This window comes from Channa argus, chromosome 15, assembly GCF_033026475.1.
Source record: "Channa argus isolate prfri chromosome 15, Channa argus male v1.0, whole genome shotgun sequence".
In the NCBI taxonomy this organism is placed as follows: Eukaryota; Metazoa; Chordata; class Actinopteri; order Anabantiformes; family Channidae; genus Channa; species Channa argus.
The window spans coordinates 12,199,850-12,227,555 of record NC_090211.1 but is presented as its reverse complement, the minus strand read 5'-3'; the positions used below and the strand labels follow the sequence as shown (position 1 = coordinate 12,227,555).

Here is a 27,706-nt window from a genome sequence, read left to right as displayed (position 1 = left end):
CAGAGTGAAGACCACAGGAAATGCTTCCAGAATTGCTCCTTTCTTTATGAGGATAGGGTTGATGTCTGGATTGGGACTGGCCAGTTTGTCTGAGTGAGGACTGATGAAAACAAATGATCTGACAAGGTCAAAAGGTTGAGATCAAGGCTGAAGGATCCCTCCTCCCCTCTCAATTTCCAACTTGGGAGATTAATGAGGGCAGAGGACAGCCATTCCTCTGTATCATTTACTCCCTGAGGCCTCAGGACCCCATGGCAGCAGTGTGCAGCCCACCTGTTAACCTATTAAAGCATTATGACCCTGCCAGAGGGCATCACTCCTGACTGGGGGCTGTAACAGCTCTGTCTTGTTCACAGCACTGACAGGAGCAACCCCCAAAATCTGCCCATTTGTTTTTTTCTCTTGACATTTTAGACAAAATTGTCATCAAGGTAACACAGTTTCACTTCACCATTTGCTATGTGACATAAACCAGCCTTTTAATGTCAGTCAGAATGCACTGATGGACTCAGCAGATAATGTACTAGAGAAGCACAGCTGATAACCCACCATGTTGCATGTCATTTGTGTCTGAACATACTGTATGACATAAAAATGCATATTCTGAATTTAATTCTGAGGCTGATGCCTCACACTGAAGGCTACAGGTTGAAGACCTCAAGTGGTGTATAAGACAAGACTGCTCCCTTCTGGACAGAAGCACAGGAACCAATAAACACATTATAACAACATTAGAGCTCACAGCAGCATCACTTTAAAATGTAACATTAAACTAAAACTGTAAGAGCCCATGCATATTGCATATTTACAGCTCTAAATATGTGTTAGTGTAAGATACATACCCTCACTCATTTGTGTTATAAATTACCATTTAATTATGAATGTTCGTAAATGTTATTCATGTTGTATAGTCTATTAACGTGTTTGTTTGAAATTAAGAATTAGATGGTGCCAAATATCTCTAGTTGCAATATCACATAAAAAGACACTAGAGGGAGATGTTAGCCAGGCTAAACTGCCTACCCTTGTGCGTGCGTGCGTGCGTGTGTGTGTAAATGTTAATCCTATTTCATTGTGATAGCCTATTTACCATTTAATGACAATGTATGACAAGAGAAAATGTTGTTAGTGTTTCCTCGAATATTGGCTGCATTTCTGTCTTACACACATCACATTCTCAATGTATTGTTGTAACCAGCTACTACACTAATTCATTTCATTTAAACACATATAATACCAAATATATGGCAGCTTCGTTACGCCCCAGTTCTCGGAGCAGGCTCGGCGTTGATTTACTACATTTCCCATAGTGCATTGCTGCGCAGCCGCTTCTTGTCACTGCTCTCGCTCTCTGCCTGAGTGCCTGCGGTGAATTAGTCCAGCATCCTTGCGCAGGCAATGGGGCGAATGTACTGTAGATGTAAGAGTAAAAACTATGTAGGCTAATCGTGGAATAAGTTTTCGGCGTCGGCAAATTGCGATGAGGGAAGGAAAATATGGAAGATTGGATTCTGTGTTGCGCCGCTGTGGAGCAAGGACCGTTACATTGAGAGAAATAATGCGGAATATTTCCCCCTGTAAGTGTTAACGCAGACATTTCAAGATGAAGAAGCAATTCAATCGGATGCGACAGCTCGCCAACCAAACGGTGGGAAGGTAAGCAAAACGTTTTCGTGCGCTAATCTCGCCGGGCCAAGTCAAAGAGTAGGGAGACCCTTGCACGGCCCCAATTGGATGGGGATCATGTCCCTGCAAGCACGTTATCTTTTATGTGTTTTGTTAGGTTGTATGTATGGAATGGACAAGGGTCGGTGCAGTGGAACTAATTCAGAGGAACACGAAAGTAACATATGTTTAAAACGGCTTAGTGCTCCATATGCGTAATGTCCACTGGAAGCGGCTACCGCAGAGGCAGCGTGTGGGCGCATTGCCCCAGTACAACCTGCCCACGGAAATACAGTAAATATAGATAATCCCAGTATCACGGAGACCACCTTTCCCCTTTGAAGCAAGTAGTTTAAAAATGCCGTGGTGAAATTATGCTGCGATTACATTTACCTCCCGTCACCAAACCTGTCAATAGGTGAGCGTGATGCAGACGTATGCGGTGTGGGCTGCGACGTGAGGGAAAATGGGAAGGGAAAAAAGCGCAATGTTTTCATTACGCAGTAATGTCAGCTGTGAGGAGGGAAGCACCTGCTAGTCATGGCAGTGCATGAATTCCTGAAGGTCGTATTTCATATCTGGTGTTCACCTGACACACTTTTTTTTTTGCGTGAAAACTGCAACTGCTTTTCCTTTATCATGTCACTAACACCGAGATCCACTTAAGGTGCGATGATTTTACAGTCCTCTCCCCCACAGTCTTTTGTGTCTAGTAACGCCCACATTTAGGAAGAGTTGGTGACCTTTTATGCAGTTCCCATAGGTTGATCACTGTCCCCCCACCCTGTTAATTCATTTAGAGCAGCTTGTCAAGCAGCGCAGGGCCAGAAGGTGTTCTCTGCTCAGCACCTGGGGATTAGGAACAGGAGGTGTGGGTCATTATTACAACAAGGTTGTGTGAGTAGCATGCAATCAGAAGGAGGCTGTACGCCTTACAGGCTCTGTTTGGGATATTATTGTCTGTTCTCCCTTGGTTCACACTGCTTTTTCTAGCTCCAGTATTTTTCAGTAAATTTCTTTGTGACTCATTTGAGTGTTTACGGGTTCTGAATCTGGATATGTGTGTGTGGGCAAACGGGGCAAACAACCTGTCCATGGAGAAGGCTTGCCAGTGCTGTTGTGAGTATCATATTCTTCCCATATTCTGTTTTCTCCAGCTGTTTAAGTGCAGGATCAACGACCCGCTAAACTGGTCCACCTCAGTTTCACAAGGAGCAACAGTCTTTTCTTTGGATAGTACAAATGGTGCCTACTGTTAAACACTCGAATCTCAGCAAGCAGAAAAATCTCACTCATGCAATATACTGTATCTTCTATACTTTTACATCATCAAGGGTAGTTTCTGTTTTGGATCAGGCCAAGAAATAACAGGTTTGGCCCTCTGGTAGATCGTGTCCACCGCAAACATTAGCTGTGTCACAAAAGGGGAGATGAAGAAAAAACAGAATAACTAAAGCCGTATCAGTTTTACCAACCTAGGTAGGCTTGGCATATTCAATGGATGGAAAAGTAAATTTACTTGTGAGTGGTGACTCTTAAAGGGTTTTTCTGTTATTAAGAAAAGAAACCGAAAGAGTTTGAACTCCCTAAATGTCAGCATTCTGTTTTCATTTACTGCCTTCTTGTTGAGAGTTACAAGAGTTACATACCAAAGCATCGCTCATATGTGTGCTAGTGAACATCTCTGTCTCATGTTTGAATCCTCACTATAAAAGATGATAGGGTTCATTAATAGTTCCACCAAAAGAGGTGAAATTTGTGCGTGCTTGTGCAGTGACAGTGCTTTATATGTGCACATATTTGGATCCGTGTGTCCTTGCACGCACACATGTCTTGGTTTGTTAGTGCAGAATCAGCTAGTGTGGTCAGATTAAATAAATGAAGCGTCTTATTTTAAGGGTTGACACAACAAATATTTTGCTCATGCCTCAATTCTACCACGCTCCCCTGTCTTTACTGCTTGAGCTCACTTGGCATCTTGATTTCAATTCTTGCTCAAGACATCTCATCCATGGAGATGGTGGATTTGCCTTGTTGACTGAAATGGAAATGGTTTCAACTGGTTTGCCACAGTAAAGGGGAATTGCAGCACTATAAATGTTACCCCACAAATATAGGGATAAGTTAGCAAATGAGACCACAGTCAGTATAGAATGATTTTAGAGGTCATAGTTACAGTCTTGTACTCATTCAGGCTTTAGATGATTTATTCTTTTGACTCAAGTTTTACCCATCTTTACAGTGGAACAGGGCTTCTCTTTTTTTTTAAGCAATTTAGCCCCCTGGACCTTATCAGTCTACATGAAGCGGATACATTCTCAGTCACATCTTACTGACTAATCCAGAATAAGCAGGAAGCCCTGTTGAAAAATGTATAGCTTTAATAACAAGAATGTTTGAGTGGGCGTTTGTATTGGCACCAGTGTGAGTTAGCTGTTATATCAGTAATCTGTTTCTGGCTTGTACTGTTATGAAGTATGAAATGCAGAGTCTTTTATATGTCTTATGTGATGGAGATTGAAGGTCTTCTTTTCATGGGGGTTGATTATCAAGTGTGCTGTGTCAGCATTCCTCTGGCCCTCCATTGCTGCTGCTGCTGCTGTTTGCATGGGTGAGATTCGTGTCATGTGATTGCCAGCCTGACCCATCCCTTCTGTGAAGAAACACTTTATGGTCAAAAACGTGTATTCATGCAAAATCTAAACAAAATAGTAGGAGAGACAAGAGGGTATCTTACCTCAAAAAGTGGAAGAAGTGTGTGTTTTTGTTTGCTTGTGTGTGTATTAGTTAACAAAAGGCCTTATTTTTTGTACTTCATCCGTCAGTATTTTGTAAAGGCTTCCCAGTATGTTAAAATTAACTGACAATGCTAATGAGCCTCACTTCAGTGATTGTATAGTCTAAAAAAAGCAAAAAGTAATTTTTGATACCCTTATACAAACTGAAGAAGTCAGGATAAGACTATTTAGGTTAGCCATCTCCCATCCTCCATTTTTCTTGACCCATTTCTTTATTCCCAACTCACGGCCCGATCTAGGTCTAGGACAGCCTGGTTCTATTATACAAGTCTGTAAGAATATGCCATGCCTTTAGCAAAAAAAATAATAAAAAAATAGAACTTTTCCACTTTCATCTTGGAAAAGGTACAACTGTCTGTAGTCCCGACCTTCAGATAAATTGTTATCCCAACCTGTCTTAACACTACATTACTTACATGTACAGTGTTCACAAATACCATTAGAGGTGTGGTAATAGTACTCTCTCTGCTCCTGGAATTTAAGTCACTGCTCCAAAATCCAGCTATCAGAAAATGGCAGCCATTTGTGGGCTGACAGATGAGTTGTAGATGCTTTCTCTTTCCCACATTATCTCTTCCTCCTGACAGTGGGGACACAGTATGGGGAATGCATTGTAGAGCTTGAGCCTGAATGCTGGCCTCTCTTGATGAAAAAAGCTTCATGAAGATAATTTTAATAAGTGGGACATCACTTCTGCGAGAAGACAGACAGGAGTCGACAAAGGCACTGATTGGTCTGTAGCTACACAGCTGTAATGCACTGTGTGTTCTGACACCTGTCAGTCATGGCAAGCATTAAATTTGCCTCACAGTAAGTCCATTGGGTGGATTTAATGTTTTGGCTCAATATTTTATATTTCCTTTGGGCCCTTTTATGCGATGATGCAACTAAAGGCCAGAAAAGGAACAATTATGCATGAATCTTTAAAGATATTAGACTTGTAAATAACGTCCTGTTATCATAAAAATTACTATCCTGCCCTGTTTGTACATTCTGCGCAACGTTAGTAAATGCACGTGCACCTCTTGGCAGGAACGTGTGCACGACTTTAAAAGAGCATATGGTAGGTGACAGGTAACATGAGACCTAGGAGGAATCCCTGCTGCATGCCAATGCAGCATCTCCTCCTTCTCCACTGTGCTGTCTTTCTTCCTCCTCCACCTCTTTGCCTCTATTTGTTGACTTGGCAGATGAGGACAAAACTGTGGCGAGTGGACATCACAGGGCATTTGATTCATTGCTTGTCTGGGATCACTTCTTTACAGTTTTTGTCTGCTCATGTGTTGAATCCTTGACTGTAAAGTACTATATCAGCCTATTTATTACCAAGGTCCTTTCATTATAAAGGCATTATGTAGTATCAAAGTAGTCATCAGAAATGAGTCACTACTTTATTTCAAGCAAACACATTATTGCTGTAATCGTGCAGTTCCATTCAGTGCCATTATTCGAGGTCCATGTTGATAAGACTCCTAAACCCCCTATCAATGGCCCTTAGAGACAGCATGCTACACGGTAGAGTCAGTGATAAAGAGCCTTTGTCAAAGGACCATTTTGGCCATCAAAAGCAAGATGATGTAATATCAAACAGAAGCTTCCTTTTCATGTTGCTGATTACCTCAAAAGACTAATCTCTTAAAGAGCCCATGTACTGTGGACTACTATTAACCCAGCATTTCTCTTTCATGAAAGCACATATACTGCACATGTAAGAATCAACATAGCACACAGATCAAACTCATCAAACTCTTTCTCTTACATTTTCTCAAACTCAAATTTAGACTTGTTTATTTATTTATTTATTTTTGTCTTTGTGCAAAAAGATTGGGTTCAGTCACAACCACCATATGCGCTCATCACAGGCATTGGAGATGACCTAGTCTGTGGCTCATGATTTAATGTCCAACAGGACCTGATTGAAATGTAGCAAAACAATCAAGCAGTGAAGTATTAAGCAACAAAACCATTCTAAAGTCTAGTCTAATGCAGAAATACTAGGGTAACTTATAATATAAATAAATTAGTGTGCATGTACCTTGGATAATACTGAACTAGCTCAAACATTTTAGGTATTAAACTCACAAGTGTCACAAGTGTTAGCCATATCATTGTCGATCACTAAAATAAATATATCCAGCTAAAAGCAATATTGCTATTGCTTTAAAATATTCAGTAAACAAATATTGTTTTTTTTTTTAAAGTGTCAGTCTTAAGTGCACTAACTTCCGGAACTGTATATTTGATGGTGTAACTATATTTGTAATGGCTAAACCCAACGCCTTAGTGATTATAAATATAGTAATCTATTGTACAGTTCTAAGTAATAAACAGCTATAATTGAGGGCAGCTATAGTAGAGTGGCATTGTTGTTAGAAATAACTAAGTTACTCCCTGTCAACATTCCTACTTCCTCCCATTCAAGAATGCCAATAAACTCAAAAGGGGCCGCAGTAATCCACTGATAACATCTTCCTGTTTTCTTTACCTCTCATTTCTTTTGCTGGAGTGTCTTATTTCCATGTAACTCTAGTTTGGTCTTTAAAAAAAACAATTATGAACCATCTCCCTTTTCTATACAGTAGATGTAAAATATGACACATGCTTTAGTTGCCTAGGAACGCTCATTTGGCATTAGCTCTTTCATCACATTTGTTTGGTTTTGCTGGCCCACACATTAAATATTATTATATAAATGTGGGAAAAAGATTTGTGAACTCACAAAGACTGTGTTTTCATGAGTGACCTCGATGGAACTAGAACTAGTGTTTTAGTCCAGTTTTGTTGTATCATGGTGGGTTTGATCTTGGTGGATTTGGGAAATTTAGGTGTGCATGTATGTAAATGTATGGCAACTGTAAAAAACCCAGATAAGTCACCGAGCAGAGGGCCACTTGTGGAGACGACGTTATTAGAGATAACTCGCTGCTTTTGTTTCCGATCAAACCCAGCTGAATGCTGCAGGCTCTCTGTCGTTCACTCCCTTTTTAGACGTTTCTCTGTGTGTGTGTGTTTGTGCACATGCGCGCTTTTGTGCATGTGTGTGTATTCTCTCCTCTCACAGTTATTCTAGCATACTTAACAGAACCGTGACCTAGTTTGCTGGACAACTACAGTAAGTGGGTTTTTCTGTTTTAGTAGCCTTGTGTCCCATCATCTCGCCAACTTGTCATTTAAGAGGAAACCAAGGGGGCCTCTGGATGCATTCAGCCTGCAAAGGTGCAGCTAAAACAAAAAATATTAAATAAAGGAATATTCAGAGAGTATCTCCAGCATCATCACTTTTGTGTGCCTTTGTTTGTGTGTGTGTGTGTGTGTTTGGATCTCATGCCAGTGCTCCAGGCCATGCAGTGCCCTGCTGAGGCCCAGGGCCACCCTTCCGCTCCACTACCCACTAACCTAGGATCTAGCACAGCCCTTTTAGGCCGCAGAGGAAGCATTTGTGTTAGCCTGGCTAGCAGTGTGAGCAAATCAGTGCGCGGATATTTTTCAGATTTCAGATGGACCACTAGACTGAAAACTTTTCAGCATTTCCTACCAATGGAATATATGTGAGACTACTAATGCTATTTTATTCACATTTTGATTATGTTGGCATGGATTATTCATGCTTTCATAAACTATGCTAAGTGCTGGGGGGCTGAACATACGGCTGTCCAACACAAACGTATCTCAAGATAGAAATAATTATATAAAATGTATTTGTGTGAAATGCACAAATGGTCATCTGGGTGTTTGTTACACATTTTACTTTCAACTATTACAGTCTAATGTCTAAGACCATCTCTCTTTGCCCAGCTGTAATACAGAAGCCCAATAACCCCATCTGACTCTTATCAGTACTTTCGTCATTTTGCCACCAAAGATGTAGAGGGAGTCTAGCAGGTGAACTTTTGAAACTATTTAGTTTTTTGTTAGCCTGAGGCTTGTGACACATTTCAGCATTTTGCCCTTAGTTAATTAATCTTTGCATTAATATACATGTTTGTGTGAATATTTGTGTGTTACACTGGCTGTTTATATTGAGTCATCAGTAGCTCCAGGTAAAAGGAATGCCTGCAAAGTGGCAGATGGTTTGCATAAATGTGGCAGTCTTCTTCCTGTTCCACGAGCACAACGCCCACATTGCTGCCAACTCTCCCATGTGTGTTTACTTTCCTCCCAGGACTGATTCTGCACACTATTTGCTCAAAAAAATAATTTTCCTCACCTCCAAAATTTCCTTAAGGTTAGCTTTGCATCCAGTTTTACAGGGCTGAGCAACTCCAGTAACCCCACTATTCTGGACAAAGGCTGTTGTGTCTGTGTCTTCAGAGGCTCATTATGAGCAATATTACTTTCCTAAGAGGAAATACCACCGTCTGAAAACAAACAAACTCAAAGAACAAGACAGTTTGCTGTCTTTGAAGGTGTGTTTGATGTCTAGGTCTTAATAGCGAAATCATTTGTGGTCTATGAAAGCACCATGGGTCTGTGTGGTAAATTCTTGTTCTCTTGTGTTGCTTCATACTATTACAGTATTATTATGTAGCCAACCAAATGTTTTTTTTTCTACTAATGCATTTGGCTTGCACTGTATGTTCCTTCGCACACAAGGCTTTAGGAAAGATACTCCCACACTTGCACAAACAAAATCTGGAGACAAATTGAAGAGTGATAAGAGTAGGAACTTTCTAGCATATGCAGCTTTCACAATAAGACAAAGACTATGATGGCTTAGCTTTTCAATGGAGCTCCTGGAGCAGAAATATGGGCCATTGAGGCTCACAGGTTGTCATCCCTGTCACTGCTGGAGCTCCTGTACCATTAGTGCTGTTGAGCTTTTATTAGGGTCCCTCAGCTGCCAAAGGGGACACCTTTAGCCCAGATGTACATTGACCAGCTCATAGCTGCTTCACTGACCTCCAAGCTACACACCCAGCATTGAATATGTGTGGCAGTCTTGCCTGCAAAGTCTTCTTTAGAAAATGGAGTTTTAGAGATTTTTAGAAGCTGTTGTAGTTTTGCAGAAAAACTGTGCCAAACTTTCGTGCACTGCTTGGGTTATTTTTGTCCCCCTTTGTCATGTAATCAGCAATCTGCGATCACACTTGTCCCTGTAAATCATGCCAGAATTCTATTCCTCTACTGTCATTCTTTCTCTCTTTCTCTCTCTTTCCCTCTCTCCCTTTCTCTCTCTCTCTATCTCTCTCTCTCTCTCTCTCTCTCAAGCATGCATGCACACACACATTTCCTGTATTTTCCTAGCTCAATGTGTAGAGCCATTTTCCAAGAGGCTGGCTGTGATTATATCTATTGCTACATGGTTTGACCCAGTTCCCATGGCTCTATGCTCATGTCTTGGCACAAAGATACACAAATAACTGAAATCATTAAAACTCAGCTTCCTGACTTGTCCAAAAGTCCAAAACATATTGTGTACACAACTGCATTTCAACATTAATAGAGATGCATTTCAGAATCAGATTAGAACATTAAGCCATTATGTCGTCTACTTGGGAATGTCATCATCATACGTAAAAAGGCAATTATTTTAATGTGTTGCTACAGTATTTTGTCTGGCTTATGAAAAATACAGCACGAAACCCAGGTCTTTTGCATTCTCTTCGTCAAAGGAGAGATACAAATTTTGTTTTTAAATAAATCACACAAAAAGCTATTATTTTGACAGGGTACAATAGCAGGAAGAGGCTGAGCAGGCAGGAAGAGGAAGGGCCATGAGACCATGTGCACCACAGGGTGGTTGCCGGGGGGTCTGCAGGTCTAGTTTTGACTCTTTTTAAGAGGTCAGACTGTCTGCCCAAGCAGTCACTCCCATGTCAGCCTACAGTCCTTTTTTTTTTAACCAGGAAGTAGATTATCCTGCTGTTCTCCATTTGTACACCAGAGAGGTCATAGATTGCTGCTCTTGAGGTAGTACAGTATGTGCATTGTTCTGTGTCATTGGTCTTTCTGGAAACACAGTGACAAAGGAATATACATTTGTAATATACAAGAATACTAAGAAACTGCTTTTCTGCAGCATTTTGAAAAGCATATTATAGTCTCCTTCACTAAAAAAAGAACTAAATTCATACAATATGAGTCATCTTCACTGATATGACACCATATATTAATGGTTTTTAGTGGTTAGATTCTTCTTGAGCTTACAGCTGATTCACTACTCCGGATCAGTAGTTTTATCTGCTTCAACTGCAGTGCAGCTCTAGTCTTTCCTTCAGATATTGGCTACATATGTGCCTAGTCTGCTGGATTCCCAGTGGCATATGTGATTCTCCTCAGTGCATTGTTTCAGTGTCCTTTGCTCATCGCTGTCTTGCTTGTTTCACTCATGTTTGCAGCTGCAGTACTCTGCCAGATAATTAATGTGTTTTCCATATGTATAGTAAAGGATTATGACTTATAGAGACAGCAATACAATCCCATGCACTCACATAAACACCCACACGTCCCCCAAAGGGACAGGTGCATAGATGTGGTCCAGCCATTTTGGAGTGCTGCCACATTGATGATGTACAGTAACTCAGTGAGTGGGTCCTCTGCATGTAATGCAAAACAGCTGGGTTCTCATTTCACAGAAATGAGAAATGTTTTGGCAATCACACACTTATGAAATACACTTGAATATTAAATTTGCAGAGAATGTAATAAATCAAAGTGACAAAACAAAACAACATCAGAAACTTATGATGTTATGTAAGATGTTCTTTCTTCACTTCATCTATTAATATTTCAGTTTTAGCCATTTGTGTCATCAGAGAACATAAAAGCATATAAGTAAAATAGGATATGGTTATTTAAAACTCTTGAATTTCTCATATCTATGAAGGGAAATGTGGTGTTCTCTCACATGAGTGTATGAAAGTGATCTATAGCTAGCAAATTCAAAGTCAATCCACTCTGCTCCAACCCGCTCTCCTTCTCCCTACTTTACTACTGTCTGCTACACTCCACACAGCTCTTCAAATGTTAGTCATGATCAGTTTTCAATTAATGAAAGTCCTGCAAGTAAACTAAGCAGAAATCACTGAAATTCTCTGTTTAAAAACAGAAGCAAAATTGCGCTGCTGTCAGTGCTCTGCCTTTCTCACGTTTCGTGAAGCTTTCAATCATGTGTAAACCACTTTGAATTGCATTAACCCTATTTAAATATAGTTTTGAATGTTTGTTTGATTGGGTTGTTTCCAGGAGGATGTTTGTGCTAAATGTGGAGAAATTAGGATGAAAGTGAGGTCATTTGACCAAATTGACTGAAAGCCAAAAACATCATTCCTCCAGCCACATTTGTGTCATATTTGCAGATGCTTCTAATGTTGTGCATGTGCAGTTAAAATTTTTATTATCAGCTAATGTTTATGGTTCCCCTGACTATTACATTTTTTATCTTTACAGGGCAGAAAAAACAGAAGTGTTAAGCGAGGACCTTTTACAGGTGAGAGGGGCTCTATGGTTAGTGGTATTGTCATTGTTCATGCTGCAATATTTTGAAAACTGTAATAATCTGATTATAATGGAATTGATTTGGCTTGTAACCCTTCAAAGTGAGTATTGCGTATGTCATAGGTTACATTCAGTGGGACTGTATACAGCTCAGCTTAGACTGGTTTTTATACATTTGACTAAGTCAGATTAGATTTTATAAAGACATTTATTAGAACCCAAAACAATAGCTTAAATGCATATTTCCAGTTTAAAGCAGCCCAGCAGAAATTATGATTGCAATTATGTAAATATACTAGTAATTTTAGACGTTCTGTCTATGCATGTGCATGTGTGTGTGTGCTTCTTCTTCCAGGTGGAGAAGCGTCTAGATCTGGTCAAGCAGGTGACACACAGCACTCACAAGAAGCTGACTGCCTGCCTGCAGGGTCAGCAGGGGACTGATGTGGAGAAGAGATCTGTCAAGTCACCCTCTGTGAGTACCTGTGTCCATCGTTCTCTCACACGCTGGCATTTGAATTCAAACTGGCATAATATGCAACAATGCATGATAACATTGTTCATAATATTGTACAAAGAACTCTACTGTCATTTATCTCTACCACTAGAAAAAACTACCGCTCACAATCCTGGCACAATGTATGGTAGAAGGGGCTGCAGTGTTGGGAGATGACTCTCTGCTGGGGTAAGTCACTGTAGCCTGTGCTCACTCACTTCCCTCACATTCATGCACACATACTGTAGACATAGTTATCTTTAATTATTGATTTGGATATTGAATTCTTCTCTGTCCTCATTACCCTTGTCTTCATTTTAATTGTGTTTTATCACACTGTGTTTGGCTGTGAACAAACAGGAAGATGCTGAAGCTGTGTGGGGACACAGAAGAGAAGTTGGCCCAGGAGCTCATCCAGTTTGAGTTCCAGATAGAAAGAGATGTGGTGGAACCTCTCTATGTGCTGGCTGAGGTGAGCCAGCCCTGGTGTTACTTAATGCACCAAAAAGGCATTAAACCTTTCTAACTTGACTAAAAAACAGAGCCTCGTTCTTTTTTCCAAAGTAACAAAATTACAAGCAGACTTAATTTCAACCTCCTTCCTTTTGAAGGTGGACATTCCCAACATCCAGAAACAGAGGAAGCACTTAGCCAAACTTGTTTTGGATATGGACTCTGCACGGACAAGGTGAAGTGAGGCTACAGTCTGCTCTTGTTCTTGGTTTTAAAATTCTGTATAAGATGAATGGCATTTTGAAGGCAGTGGCCATTTTTGGTTTCACTTAGATATCAGCAATCATCCAAGTCATCCAGTCACCCAAGCACTCTGCAGCCAGGCGCCAAGTCAGAGTCCCTAAGAGAAGAGATGGAAGAGGCAGCCAATCGGATGGAGATCTGTAGAGTAAGCCACATATATTGCTCCCTGCTCCCGCTTCTATGCTGTCCATTTGATTCATAGCTCTACGTGCATCACATATAAATGGACCACTTTTGGGTCCACATCAATCAGGACAATATTACAGTTATATATAGAACATTAGCGAAATATTTTTTTTAAAAAGGTTGTTCTGTGTTTTTTTGTTTCAGGATCAATTATCAGCAGATATGTACAACTTTGTGGCCAAAGAAATAGACTATGCAAATTACTTCCAGACAGTAAGTATATTGTAGTGATCCCAGTGGAAAAATACATAAGACTCTGTATTTCTGCGTAGTATACCAAATAGTTTCTATATAATAATGCCATAGTAAATGATTTAATAGCATCATTCGCATTGCATTGCATGATACACATTTGTCAGAGATATCTTTATAATCTCATTTTCTGACCCCTTGTGCAGCTGATAGAAACACAGGCAGAATATCACAGGAAGTCATTAGAGATTCTGCACAGTGTCCTGCCCCAGATTAAAGCTCACCAAGGTGAGTCAAACATTGAGTGTGTGTGTGTGTGTGTGTGTGTGTGTGTGTGTGTGTGTGTGTGTGTGTGTGTGTGAAGCAATCTGATCTATTTCTGCACCTGAAGCAATGTCAAGATTAGAAGTAATGGGGTTAATGGGCCAATGTATCACATAACACTATAACACTTATTTAAGTTGTGGTTAATTTACAATACATTTACAATTTTTGCTAAATCAAACAGATAGTTTAAAATATTGTAATCCAAACTTGGATGGGTTTAATTAAGGCATGTTATAAATAAGGGTTCTCACAAATAGTGTTTCTTTGGTCAGCCAGGTGGAAACACACCAAAGGTGCTCGTGTCTGTTTGTGAATCAAGCAGCTTTTGTGTGTTGCAGAGGCGTGGGTGGAAAAGCCGTCCTTTGGCAAGTCCCTAGAGGAGCACCTTAATATTAGTGGGAGAGAGATCGCCTTCCCCATCGAAGCTTGTGTCACAATGCTGTTAGAATGCGGCATGCAAGAAGAGGTAAAAGACACTCACACATTCACCTGTGCATCGCTTATTAATATTTTGTTGTACACCCGTCTGGGCCATAAGCTTGTCCTCACAATTTATCTATTGTGTGCTACCAGTCACATACTGTACTAAATTAAAAAATGTTTGCTATGAGTTATAAAGTACAACATTAATTTTGTCCCATTAGTTTAATTAACAACAAAGATGACAATCTTAAAGATTGCAGCTCAAGTTTCTTCCCAAGGTTCAATAAATAGTTTAAAAAAAATGCAGTTTGGTTGATTTTATGTCTGTGAGGCATAGAAGCGATGGTGAAACAATGTTTGTGTTATTGAGGCTGCTAATCATCTTGATGAAGGTCTTACTTGTTTGTAATAATTACGCCAAATTAAACTCCTCTGTAATCCTATATTAAAAAGATAGTAATATAGTATAATCTTTTATATTTTTGTAGGTAACAACTAAAACATGCCAAACCAACAGTTTCCTGTGGTGTGTATTATCTGATACTGTCAGTCTGCAGTGACAGAAACTATTATTTCTTCCCAGGAGAGATTCAGTGTTCATGTTAGGTCTGATAATTACAAGTGATTATATGTTTCCTGTGTGTGGGCTGCAGGGCCTCTTCAGAGTTGCCCCGTCAGCCTCCAAGCTGAAGAAACTGAAAGCCTCTCTTGACTGCGGAGTCCTGGATGTGCAGGAGTATTCCTCCGACCCACATGCTATCGCAGGTGAACTACACCCACACAAATGCCTTGCTCAAAGAGCATTTCCATAACAACACCCCCTACACGATGTCATTGTAAGTCAGACAAAAAGAAAACAGTAAAGTGTCTGTGTAAAAAAACACAGATTTTTACTCTTTTCTGTAACATTGCCCTTCAAAGTGGAAAGTTCATTTGTATGGCTGCAAAAGTTTTCTGATTGATTTTGGAAAACGTAGTTCTTCGTACAAGCTTGACAGGTCATGTTCATCAGCTCTGTTTTTTTGATGATGTTGCTGTTCATTGCACACATTAGCGTGAAATCTGTGTTGAGCATTCTGAATCTGGCAACTGCGCTTGCTGCATGGGTCTGCTGCAGGGGAGAGGAGATATGGGGCATGGCCTCACCAATACTCTGAGAGTGAAAAACAACCTTCCTCTTCTCCCAGAAAGCAGACTAGTTTTTACTCTCCCTGTTTTTTCTCATCTGCAGGCGCTCTGAAATCATACCTCCGTGAGCTTCCTGAGCCATTGATGACCACTGAACTTTATGATGAGTGGATTCAGGCATCAAAGTGAGATGCTGTTTTTTTCTTGAATCATGCCTGTGGGCACAATCTAAAATACAATACTCTATAGTATTTATTCAAAAAGCTGCCAACATGAATAATTGTGTCATTTATAAGAAAAAGGAACAACAGTAAACTATAATGATTTCTCTTTTATTTCCCCAGCATTCAAGACATGGACAAGAGACTACAAGGATTAATGGCAGTGTGTGAAAAACTCCCTACAGACAACTTGAACAATTTCAGGTCAGATGGATTCCCTGATTCTGTTCAGTAATTTTTATATTCCCATGCTGCTATACGAGCATGAAAAAACCCAAAAATAAGATATTCTGTACTGCAGTTTCAATCCAATCTGCACTGCCTATAGGTAAAAAAAGTAACAGCAGCAGCAGGTTGTAAAAGCAGATATTGTGATATCACCACCTAGAGGCAACAGAATGAGTTGCTTCTGGAATATTAATGCTTTTGAGTTAGTTACAAGATGTGGACAAACAGCAATAAATCATGACATCACTCCTGTGTGTTTGGCAAAACATTTGATATGTTTAAATAGGATTTAAGATGCAGCCTTTTTTATTATGCAGATATTTAATAAAGTTCTTAGCCAAGCTGAGCGAGTATCAAGATGCAAACAAGATGACTCCTGGTAACATGGCGATTGTTCTTGGCCCTAATTTGCTTTGGACACACACTGAGCCGTATGTATTTACACTTTTTTTTTAGTTTTTACATGTGTGAAATTACTTTTGCGCAATTTGAATCTTACAACAATATATTACGATTAGACTGCAGCTCAGTTCTTTCTGCTCTTTTCAGCAACATGACGGAGATGATGACCACTGTGTCGCTACAGATTGTTGGCATAATTGAGCCAATTATCCAGCATGCTGATTGGTTCTTCCCTGGAGGTGGGAATCACATTCTATGTATGTAGTTTTGTAGTCAGGCTGGCCAACGTATTAGATTACGAGTTCTGTTCACAGTTCTGTTCAAAGTAGAACATCAAGCCATTTGGTCACACTTTTTCCATGATTCCTGAAACACCTGGGAATGCCTGCTAAAATCCTTAAGACTTTTAAATATTTATATTTAATATGATGCTAAATCACTATACTAGTGTGATATTATCAACGTGAGAAGTCTCTCCTTTGGTTTTGATCCACTGTATATGAATACGATGGTGATATGTATTGAGTACAATACAAAGCACAATTTGTTCGTGAGTAAGGATGATGTGAATAAAGCTCCGGAACCACCTTACTGAAGTCGGCAGTTCAAGCTATGTGGTATTTCTTTTTGTGGATCACTTCCTTATGCACAGATGTCATATATACAACACGGTGTTTGGCCGTACAACACCAACTGTTCTGGTCATATTGTGGATTTTATTACATAATTGTTTTACTCAGTGGAGGAGAAATATGCAACAAAACAAATTGTTGCTCTCACTGAAAAAACATTATATACAAATATTTCAATGCATATAATATAATAAATTATGCTGTAATGTAATACAAATGCTCTAATTTAGTACATAGCACTACTATTTTATAGCTTATATATTTTTTTTGACCCCCAGTCTTAAAGTTGTTGCACTTTGAACACACAGAGACCCACAAATATACTCATTCACAGTGTTGTAACTACAACATAAATATAGTGTGTGCTGATGCCGTGTCTGCTCCTCCCTCAGAGGTCGAATTCAACTTGACAGGCAGCTATGGTAGCCCGGTACACACCAACCACAACTCCAACTACAGCTCCATGCCTTCACCAGACATGGACCAATCAGATCGCAAGCAGCAGCACGACCAGGGACGACGCCCACTGAGCGTTGCTACTGACAACATGATGTTGGAGTTTTACAAGAAGGATGGGTATGTTTCCAAGTGCACCCTTCTGTTTCCCACCTCTCACTTTCTCTCTTTTTCACTCTCTTCCCACCCACACCTCCTCGCAGGCATGTGATATTGAATTTCTTCTCATATTTGAAGATGACAGCACTTGCACATTAAAAATCCATTAGTTTGGTGAAGTATTTATGCCTATTATAAGGTAAAGTTTTCAGTGCAGTGAGTCCGAAGCCTCTAAATGAGGATCTTACCTCATATCTCACCTGTCTCTTATTATTTATCAGCAGAACAGGATGCTGAAAAGAGTCACATTTGAATACATGAGGCTGGAGTGCCTTGAGTGGCGTTGTCTCTATGGAAACGGCTGCTGGTTACCCTTTTTTTTCCCAACAAATATTTCTCCAGTGCTATCTTCCCATCCTCCCACACCCAGTTCCTCCTTCGCAGTCTGGCTAGCACGTCACCTGGCTTGAGTCATTCATCCAGCTGGTGGAAAATCACTGGCAGAATTAGAACTGATGCCTTCACCAAAATACCCCCCTCAAATAACCCTAACCCTAACCCTAACCCTCAAATTAAGACTGTAACAGTGGATATATTATAGGCATTGATCTAAATCTATGCCTCCCATAATCAGCAACTATCAGTACAGGGTGTTAGAATACAGCATTTATCCATTTAGAGTAATGAGCATTCTAGGGAGAGGCATCTGCTTTGTCTGTGTGTTTGTAAGTTTTAGAGACGAAAGAGGTTTAATTAGTAAAAACACACCTTTAACTGGTGCACGCTGGTTATGTGTCCTGACATCCTCTCACCTCTGAAACATTCCATCTGCTCTTCTCTGCCACTGCAGATCTCATCTCCCCATCATATTCAGTATTTACTAAGTGGCTGAGTGGTTTGTGTCTGTGTTGTGAGCCATGTCTCCATTACTTCTGATCTTATATCCCTTTTGCCTCTCTTCCCCCCTACTAATGCAGCATTAGGAAAATACAAAGGTACTGTACCATGCCTTTTTTCCTACTTCTTTCCAACTTATAGTGCTTTTCTCGTCAGAATATTTGACTCTGTATATGTGTTTGTCTGCAGTATGGGCGTCCGGGTAATGGATACCTCCTGGGTGTCTCGTAAGGGCTCGTCCACTTTGGCACGTAAGGCCTCGTCCACCCCTCCAGGCATGCAAGGCCCCGGCTCTCCTGCAGACACACTCATCCCTGAGCAGCCAGGGGAGATCCCCACTTCTCCGTCTGCAACACCTCCGCCTGCAGAAAGGGTTTGGTAAGTTACCACTGAAAAACTGTCCTACTCTTCCTTTCCATTTTCTTGTCATCACCATCATCATCATCACCATCATCTGTGTGAATGCGAGTCTTGGCTCTTTTAATATGTTCATTAATTTGCAGTGGCTCCATGTTCTCCAGCTTCATTTCACATTCTGGTTTAATTATGATTTCTCACTCTCTACATGTCTTCAGTTCCCCCTGTGGTTTGTCAGGTTGATGTTGTGGTTTCAATTTTCAAAGGGATCATTTCTTCACTTAAACTTTGAAGGGTTTTAGTTTAATAATACTGTATAAGAGTAAGCTACAATCTGCAAGTCCTTGCAAGCATGCTAATATCTCCAATATCCCATAGTTGTGGCTTGGCTTTTCTCAGTTTTTGGTCATAATTTATTTTGTTTTCTGTTGACACTTAAACTGATTTACCATTTTTGGTGTGATTATCAAAGATAAACACATGAATGATCACCTCATGGTTGCTGGCTCTGCCTGTGTGGCAGACAAGAGATAATATGGCTTCCGGCTTGGTTGGCTTTCCCCTTCTCTCCTGTGGCTCTTTCAGCCAATGAAAGGGTTTTGTGTCTGTTCACACTGCCCTGGGCTGACTGTAGGACCTGCAAGACAAGTCATATGATGTTTGGGCAGGTAGGATTTCTATATGCTGTGGTGAACCATTATTTGGTATTAGCTCAGCTCAATACTGTTAGCTACAGACCAACACTTTGGCTCCAGTGACGGATCCTCACAGCTCCATGCAGTGTGCAGACACAAGGTGATCACATGGGGAGTCCTACACACTTTTACTTTAGCAAAAAAACTTTCTTTTCTTTTGCTATTTCTTTGTGCCTGTCTTTGTATCTGCACTAAGCTGACTGTTTGCTAAGCTTGGTGCCCACCACCCACCCTTAAATGCTATTTTTTTTTCTCTTTTTTCTGTCTTTGGCTACGGAGCACCTAATACACTAACACACTGATCATCAAAGCAGCTTATCCTATACCGTTCCAGTTCGTCTCCCTGTTCAATCACTAGAGCTGTTTCTTTTGTGCTGTCTATTCTCTTAATATCTACAGCTCAGACAACGTGTCGCCCAATCGGCCGGACACCTCTCATGCCCACCCACCCCCAGGGGAGGACCGGCCACCCCCCCCTTACCCAACCTCCTCGTGCCACACTCTCCCCCATCACTTCTATCCTAAACCGCCACCCTGCGCTCGCCCGGTGGCACCAGGTCCAGAGTCCCAGCCCCCCGGCTCACCTCCACCCCCAATACGCTGGTCTGGCTTCACTCCCCCTTGCCCTCCCCCTACATCGTCTTCCTCCTCCTCCTCTTCATCTCTTGACATCAATTCGAACCCCAAACCCAGCTGTCTGCACTTCCCCAAGCACAGCCCACCTGGTGACTTGTCACATGCCCACCCTCCAGACACTAATGCTTCACCACTGTACATTAAAACTCCCTTGGTACTAACACGCCATGACCAGTCCCTTGGCAACCCCCCTAGCCTCCCTTCGTCTGCTCCCCCTCCCCCGCCGTGGGCTGCCTGTCCATGTGCCCGAGAGAGAGGACCCCCCAGGCTGACTAGGTAAATACAACACAACTATGGCCACTTTGAATGCATCACAGAGTGGCTGTATCTCTGCTGTCCTCTAGCTCGCTGGCTCATATTCTCTGTTTCCTTTTTTTCCTCCCCTTCAAATGACATACATCAGATTCTGTAACATTCAGGTTGTCCGAAGATGCCTCTCAAGGGTGTTGCCTAGCAACTGAGGATGTTACTGGCTTATGTAGCACTCGGCTTGTTGCTGGTATTGAGTAGACGATAAATACATGGACAATGCTGCACATCAAATTGCATATGTATTTATGCTACAGTTTTCTGCATTTTTTACTAACCATCATAAGGACGTCACGTTTAAAGGGAACAAATATTTCCAAGTTTAGTGAAGTAGTCCTGGAAGTTGTAAAAGAATATCTTTAATGGCTAAGCCTAAAGTGTTAAGTTTGTATACAGTCACTGTGGTAGTTTGCTGACTCACAATTCTGCCTGATAAGACCTGCTGTAATGATTTACTTACAGCAGGTCTTATCAGACAAAACTTGCACGCTTGATAAAGCTCCTTCTTTTGATTTGGTAATTCAGTGGCTTGCCATTCAGATACCGTCTTTGTCGGAGACACAGCTCAAAGGGATTGCAGGAGATTGCAGATATTTAGAAGCCACATTATCCTACATGTTACTTCTATACTGCAATGCCTCTCAGTATAGGGTAGGATTCATATGTTCACTACTGCTTAATACATTCAGTCTCTCTTTTATAGGACTAAATCTTATACTTAAGAAAGCTGATCTATGTTCCTGATGAAAGAAGCACCATTTAATGCTAATGCAAACATGTGCACCCAAACATGTACACATTGTTTGTACATTGTTTGCTAATCATGGAAAGAAATTTTTAATCTCAGTGGTGTTTTGGTCAGCGATCAAGCGGCAGATGATATCTTGTAACTTGAGTTCTGAGCCCAGCCGAGCTTTAGTTGACTCAACATCATAAAATTGCCCAGGTTCTGACCACTGGACTGATCTGCAGAGGGTAATTTATTTAGAATTCTTTAGATACAGTATCTATTAAAATTACTGATGTTCTGAAAAACATATTACGATGCTTTTTTGTACTCAGCTTAGAAATAAAATTTGTATATTATACGTGCATATAATAATGACTGTGATTGTGACATAAATGCATTTATAAATTGTCATTTGGTTGGCCAGGCAGCATCTTTCTGGCTGCCATTTCATTTCATTATTTTGGTAAGCTCCTCTCAGTCCCTGGTCGTTAGTAACAGTATTTGGTGCATAAGGAGAACTTTGATGATGGTGGTGGTGGTTGTGGTGGTGGCACCAAAGCAGTACTTGAGGTGTTTACATGTTCACAAAGTTATTTTACTTGCACTTGATATTATTTGCACACTAATGCCTGACTCTTTTTCAGTTCATTGAAGAGTAAAGAGCTCTCCCCTGTTATTGGACACAAAGCAATCCAGGTGGCAGGTCCAACCGTACCCCCCAGCAGCAGTCCTCAGAGCAGCAGCCAGTCCCCACACTCCACAGAGCACAGTCCACACACCTTGTGCAAAGGTCAGCAGCTCCATGACTTCCTTTGATTAACTTTATTCAGTTTAAGAAAATGTATATTAATTTTAACAGGAGACAGTTTGTAATGTTTCTGTTGTGTGCTTACAGGTTCCAAGAAGTTGGCTCCTGTGCCTCCCAAGGCCCCCTACGGCCAGTCTGGCGGGATGTCCGACCAGTCCACAGGTCAGCCGTCACCGGTCAGCCTGTCCCCTACACCTCCTAGCACTCCCTCCCCTTATGGACTGGCCTGCCCTCCAGGGCAAGTGCCCCCATCCTCCCCTGGGCAGACCCCACTGGGGACGCCTCACTCCCTTTCATCCCCGCCCTCCCTGACTGGAACACTCACCAAGTCTCGGCCCACCCCTAAACCCAGGCAGAGACCAAGCCTACCCCCTCCTCAGCCGCCCACAGCCCCACTGGGGCTCATTGGCCCGGCCACAGCCCCAGTTCCCCAGCCCCTGGAACAGGGCCTCCTGGATGAACTGTCTCCCGGGGAGAGCATGTCTACAGGTAATCATCTGCCCCTGGCAACAACACCCCCGCCACCACCACAGGTGGGGCTACAGCGGCCCTCTCTCAGACTCGCTGTGGCTCTGTCCAACGGAGATGGTGGAAGAGTGTAGGACTCTGTAGGACTCTAGATATACAGGATACTTTTATTGACTGCTCCCAAACGAATGTCTGAATGAATAAAAGTTGCCTTTTAGACACAGATGCCTGAGAATGACATGTAAATATTAGCATTTTTGTGCTACTGTAGTGAGCAAACCTCCTGACCTATGTATTCATTGCTTGTGTTATGTGATGATGTTTCTGGGTAATGTGTGGAAACATCAGAGAAGCATAGCTCGTCCTGCTTGTATCGAAGTTGCCATTAGATTCATCATGTGCTCTCTGTTTATCTGTGTTACCCAGACCCTCACTTGGCAGAGGTAGGTCAGAGGCTTACAAAGTTCTCTCCAGTCCAATCTGTCACACTATGTAGCAGGTGTGGAAACCTAGCCAGACAAGCCCAACATTATATCAACAGTATCATGTTCTGATGATGAGGTGTTCTGTCAATATATACCTATCATTCTGTCACTTTGTTATATTTATCATTTTCTTGTTCCCCCTGCTACTATTGTGTACCTTGCAGCTGTGTGAGGCCAGGGATTCAGTGTGGGCTAAGTGTGAGGGGGACTTTTAGGGTAAGCCAGACCGCCCCCGCCCCATGCGCTCCATCTCACTGCCTGGCCTCGTGCTGTGGCTGCCTCTGGGGTCTCCTGCAGCCTGCCTCAAGCATACCTATTTGTAGCTCACAATCAGAACATTTTCCCTATTCCCTGGTATCGGGACAACAGTATTGACCATTTGCATGTTGTTGGGTTTCAACCGGTAATGCATGGCTTAAGGACTTCCCAGAGTGCACCACACTGCGCTCACATTGCAGATGCCGCTGCTTCCAAAGGTCCATCTTAAAGCCCTCTTTCTTCGTCCCCATTCCCAGCCCTATGCCAGCAGACATGCCCCTCTAATGCCCCTGCCACCGGTATAGGGGGCCACAGGTAACCCCCATTCCTCCTTTGGCAGATTCATTGCTTTTTATAACCTATGCTCCTTCTTACTACACTGCCACACTCCATCTCATTCCTACACAGGAGTAGTCATCAAGCTCTGCTTGGACCTGCTGCTTTAACTTTATGCAGCAGCATTTTAGTCTATATTTACCCAAATACCCAGTCCTCATAAGACTTCCATTGTTACGTCAAGCCCACTTGGTGTCTTGGTGCCATTTTTCCAGAGTTCCACACACATCTTGTTGCCTCTGTGTTGGTTTATCTGGCCATTGTTGTAAACGTCTACAGTAATGTGTCATTGTGCAGTAATTTTGACCCATTATTGCTTTTTATCTGACAAAATATCTGTTGTTGTTGTCTCAAAAGACACAAAAGCAATGCCATACCTCACAAATTTATTTAGGTTTAACTAGCAAAGCACTTCCTGTGTAGAATGTGAAGCACTGATTCTTTAATCAGGGCAGAAATTATATGTCACTGACAATGAGTTCAGACTCAAAAAGATTAATATTATTTCTGCTCTCTTTCATTCTTACACCTCATTATCATCATCATACGGCCTCTTTTCCTCCTTCTCTTGCTCACCATCACCATTTTTACCATTCTGCTCATTATACTCACCTCTCCCACCATGCTCACCATTAGATATCTTCAACTATGAAATCCCCTCCATCAATGTCAATCTGGACAGCCTCATCGATGAGTTCAGCGGTGCCCCGTGCAGGAGGTCCCTGCCAGTGACAGACACTCCAGAGGGGGGTGCTGTGCCTGAGGAGGAGCCCCAGAGCACCACTCTATGACCTATGACCCTAAGGCATCACAGCTTACCAGCACCCCCATGGCTGTACATACACTTAACTGTCACCGCCAAGGCCTGATGGAAACACCAATTGGCCTCACCAATGCCCACCTGCAACCAGAACACAAGCCCTCCCTCACATCCGCTACAGGCTGCAAAGAAACTCATCTTTTACAGTTGCTCGCTAGTACATAAATGTGACTAAAAAAAAGAAAAGAAAAAAAACACCAAAACCCAAAATGCCGTTTTTGGAGGAACAGTTGCCTTTAAGTGAAAAGCCTGGGAAATAGATGAGTATTACGTTTTTCCATTTTTTTAAAATAACTTTTCTTTTTTCATCTTCATTATTTGATGCAGTGGTTTGTATTTCTGTGCATTTTCTTTTTGCCTTATTCGAACATGCAATGAAATTGCAATATGATATTCAAAACTTTTGGTTAAGGAAACTCAGATCCTGACATGGTTAGGAGCAAAGCCAATCCTCAGGGTGAAACAGAGAGACAGTCAGAGACCAGTCTGGTTATATTGCTCACAGGGTATTCAAGCTTTGTGCACATTAGGAAAATGCTGAGCCCTATTAGAGGTAGGTTCCGCATCCAAGATGATACATTTAATGCAGTCTGACTTTTGCTGTCACACCCAGTTTTGATTTACCCTCCTCTACAACATATATCACAACTGTAGTTCTTTACCTGACATATAGATACAGGTAAACACACCTTATACCAGCACCATACGAGAAGAATGTTATTGTAAATTCAAGTTTTTGAGCTTGCATCTGTTATTTAGCTATGAAGAAAGCACCATGATGTGTTTGCATGACAAGCCAATATGATTGAACTGCTTCAGATAAGAATGGTAGTGTTTTATTTTGTGTGAGTGTGTTATTTTTGTTGTTGCTGTCGTCCTTGGAGAGTTTATTTAGACCACCCATGTGGATGGATAAATACACTGCCTTTTGGTTGATATGATTCTCTCTCTTAACTTTGTTTCAAGTGCTTCAGGTTTTGTGACCTTTGACCCCTAGTGTAAATACAAACACTGTACATAAATTGATGTATATAAATCTAAGAGGAAAAGTATATGTAAAATGCATATCTTGAATATATATTATAATAATAGTAATATATGTGCTAATATTTATCATGTGTAAAAAATGTAATGATTAAAAATGTGACGTTATTTTTGTCCCTGCACAGAATGAACAGATTTACTGTAGATTAATAATGTTTCACTTTAACACCAGGTAACAAAGATGCTGCAGCAGAAATGCAGAAGGCTTTTTCTGCTAGAAATCAAATGTGTTCTTTCTAATTCCGCCTCCTGAGCTTTGATGCCAGATATGCTAGAGCACTAATGAGTTGCACACAAATGCCCTGTCTTTACTTTTTTAAAATAGATTCCTGTGTAAATAATTAGAATTCTTTAAGCCTGCTTGGACCATTTAATTAGTTCATAATTAGGATGAACATAGTGCTATATTCCTGGACTAACGATAGCAAAATAAAAATATGTGTTTGGCACACCTGTATCATTTCTAACTACGAAAATGTTTAAGTCATTCGTTGGTCGTCTCACCACAGACATTTAATTAGACCTATTCCAAATTTTTCAGATAACAGCTGCTGCAGTGTCACTTTTTTAATTTCACATACAATGTCTTAGGACAATAATTTTGTCAATTAAAGTGCAATTACAGTGTTTACTGATTCACCTCAGAACAAAATGTGGTCAAAGTCACCTTTCCCAACCCTACAGAAAAAAAAGCCATTGGAATTTATTGCAAAGCAATTGATTTGCTTTATCTTTGTTTCACGTGAGTTTCCTTCTCACAAAATGAGTTCTAGATTAACCTCTCTCCAAATGTGATCTTTGGTATGCCTCAGTGTGTGTTCTCAATGGCTGTGTTTATGAAGATTTTGGTGATGTTGATAGTTATATTGATAGTTGTGGTGAATATATGACAACAATTGCAAGTGCCCTCACATGGTTGTTATTTTGGAACTACACACATAATTTATGTGTTCTAGAGGTTTTAATTTCTGTGCTGGATTCATTCATTTATACAAGGAGGCAGGGGCATCTCTGAATGTGACTCACTCAGATTTCCAAAAGTAGGCTACCTGTTTTTGTGATAACTGACAGGGCGAATGAGAATTTGTGTGTGAACGATGGTTTTTTGGAGCCTGTTGGCATGTATTATTATCAGTCCAGGCCAGTAATAATGTAATGCTTTTGTGCATCATAAATGGAAGTTACAGCCACCTGAAAGCATGCATTCATATTCATAATAGGTGTAATTATTATGCTGCTGAAAGAAAAAAAACATGTCTGTGACCTCCGCCAAAACCTGAATCATTATTCGTATATCTAATTTCAGCCAGTCAATTAGCTTTACAGATATTTTCAAGAGCGTATTCATTGGAGCCACCTTCTGCACCAAATTGCACACTGACATAGTGTAGGTCTAATGGATCCTAACCCACCTCATCACCAAGTATGTTGGTCTATAGTACAGCTCGATTTGTTTTCATTTCGTGGGGGGATTTTCAATGATAAGGAAAATCAAAAAAAATGGCATGCATGCACTTAGATAAACTTTTGATAATCCATGTTTTGTGTCAATCACTGTCTTTAAGGGATTGTAAAAGGGGTGAAGAATAAAACATACTGATGGACTCTAGAGAATGTGGATCACAATAAATGGTCCTTTGTGGGTTTTTGAGCAATACCGTAGAGGAGTGGATGTTGCCTGTGGATGTACTGCCTCCTTCTGCTTTCCCTACTAGTTGTGTACAAACCAAACCTACCGCTTGTCAAGCCCATCATGATCACCCTTTCCTCCTCTGCTTAGCATATCAAGTGGAACACAGTGTGTACTGTGAAGCCTACCTGCAATCCTTATCAGAATGTCAGAAATAAATATATTAAACTCTACATTTGTAATAATCTCACTTGGTTCATGTGGGGTTTTTTCTTTCTTTTTTCTTTTTTCTTTTAAGACATATACGTTTATTTCAAATATGCCCAGCAGTACATCTGCAGGATTGAGGTACTTCTTTCCATTATTCAAACTGCTTATCCTGTTTCAGATCGCAAATGGAGGCCTGGAGCCTGCTGCTGCATGTCACTGGATGAGAGGCAGGGTACACCCTGACAACAAAAATATAAACAACTTAAAATGTTTAAACAAGCTCACTACAATAAGTGACGGAAGCAGCAGCAAGTTGTAGACTGTTAACATGACAATGCCTGAATATGTGTGTTTTGAGGAGGACCATGAAGGTTTCTACTAAGCAGTTAAAACAAACAGGTAGACCTTGAAGAGAGGCCAAGATAGTTGTGACACGACTGCAGTCCTTGAATTTGTTTAAATTTGTGCTACTGTATTTTCGACATGCTATTGAATGGAAAAAGAACTGTAGCTCAAGTCTACTGAATTGCTAAAGGTAAGATGGACTGTCGAAGATGAGGCATTACCAATCTAATAC

General features: G+C 41.0%; 1 protein-coding gene across 7 annotated transcripts; it reads left to right on the top strand.

Annotated features, from left to right (window-relative positions):
* Positions 1–1,325: 1,325 nt before the first annotated feature.
* arhgap44a (Rho GTPase activating protein 44a) lies at positions 1,326–27,169 on the top strand. 7 transcript variants are annotated; one of them, XM_067477413.1, is made up of 23 exons: positions 1,327–1,656; positions 11,853–11,892; positions 12,256–12,375; positions 12,509–12,585; positions 12,757–12,868; positions 13,008–13,084; positions 13,183–13,297; positions 13,483–13,551; positions 13,737–13,818; positions 14,196–14,323; positions 14,934–15,045; positions 15,512–15,593; positions 15,753–15,833; positions 16,175–16,288; positions 16,407–16,498; positions 17,284–17,467; positions 18,424–18,441; positions 18,533–18,721; positions 19,795–20,307; positions 21,715–21,860; positions 21,966–22,040; positions 22,996–23,047; positions 24,062–24,201. In XM_067477413.1, exons 1-22 carry the CDS (start codon positions 1,604–1,606, stop codon positions 23,001–23,003), a joined length of 2,487 nt encoding a protein of 828 aa, XP_067333514.1. In that variant the 5' UTR covers positions 1,327–1,603; the 3' UTR covers positions 23,004–23,047; positions 24,062–24,201. The 7 variants fall into 7 exon arrangements, with proteins under 7 accessions (XP_067333515.1, XP_067333514.1, XP_067333513.1 ...); XM_067477409.1 differs by having other exon boundaries at positions 1,328–1,656; positions 21,966–22,367; XM_067477412.1 differs by lacking the exon at positions 22,996–23,047 and having other exon boundaries at positions 24,062–27,169.
* Positions 27,170–27,706: the final 537 nt, after the last annotated feature.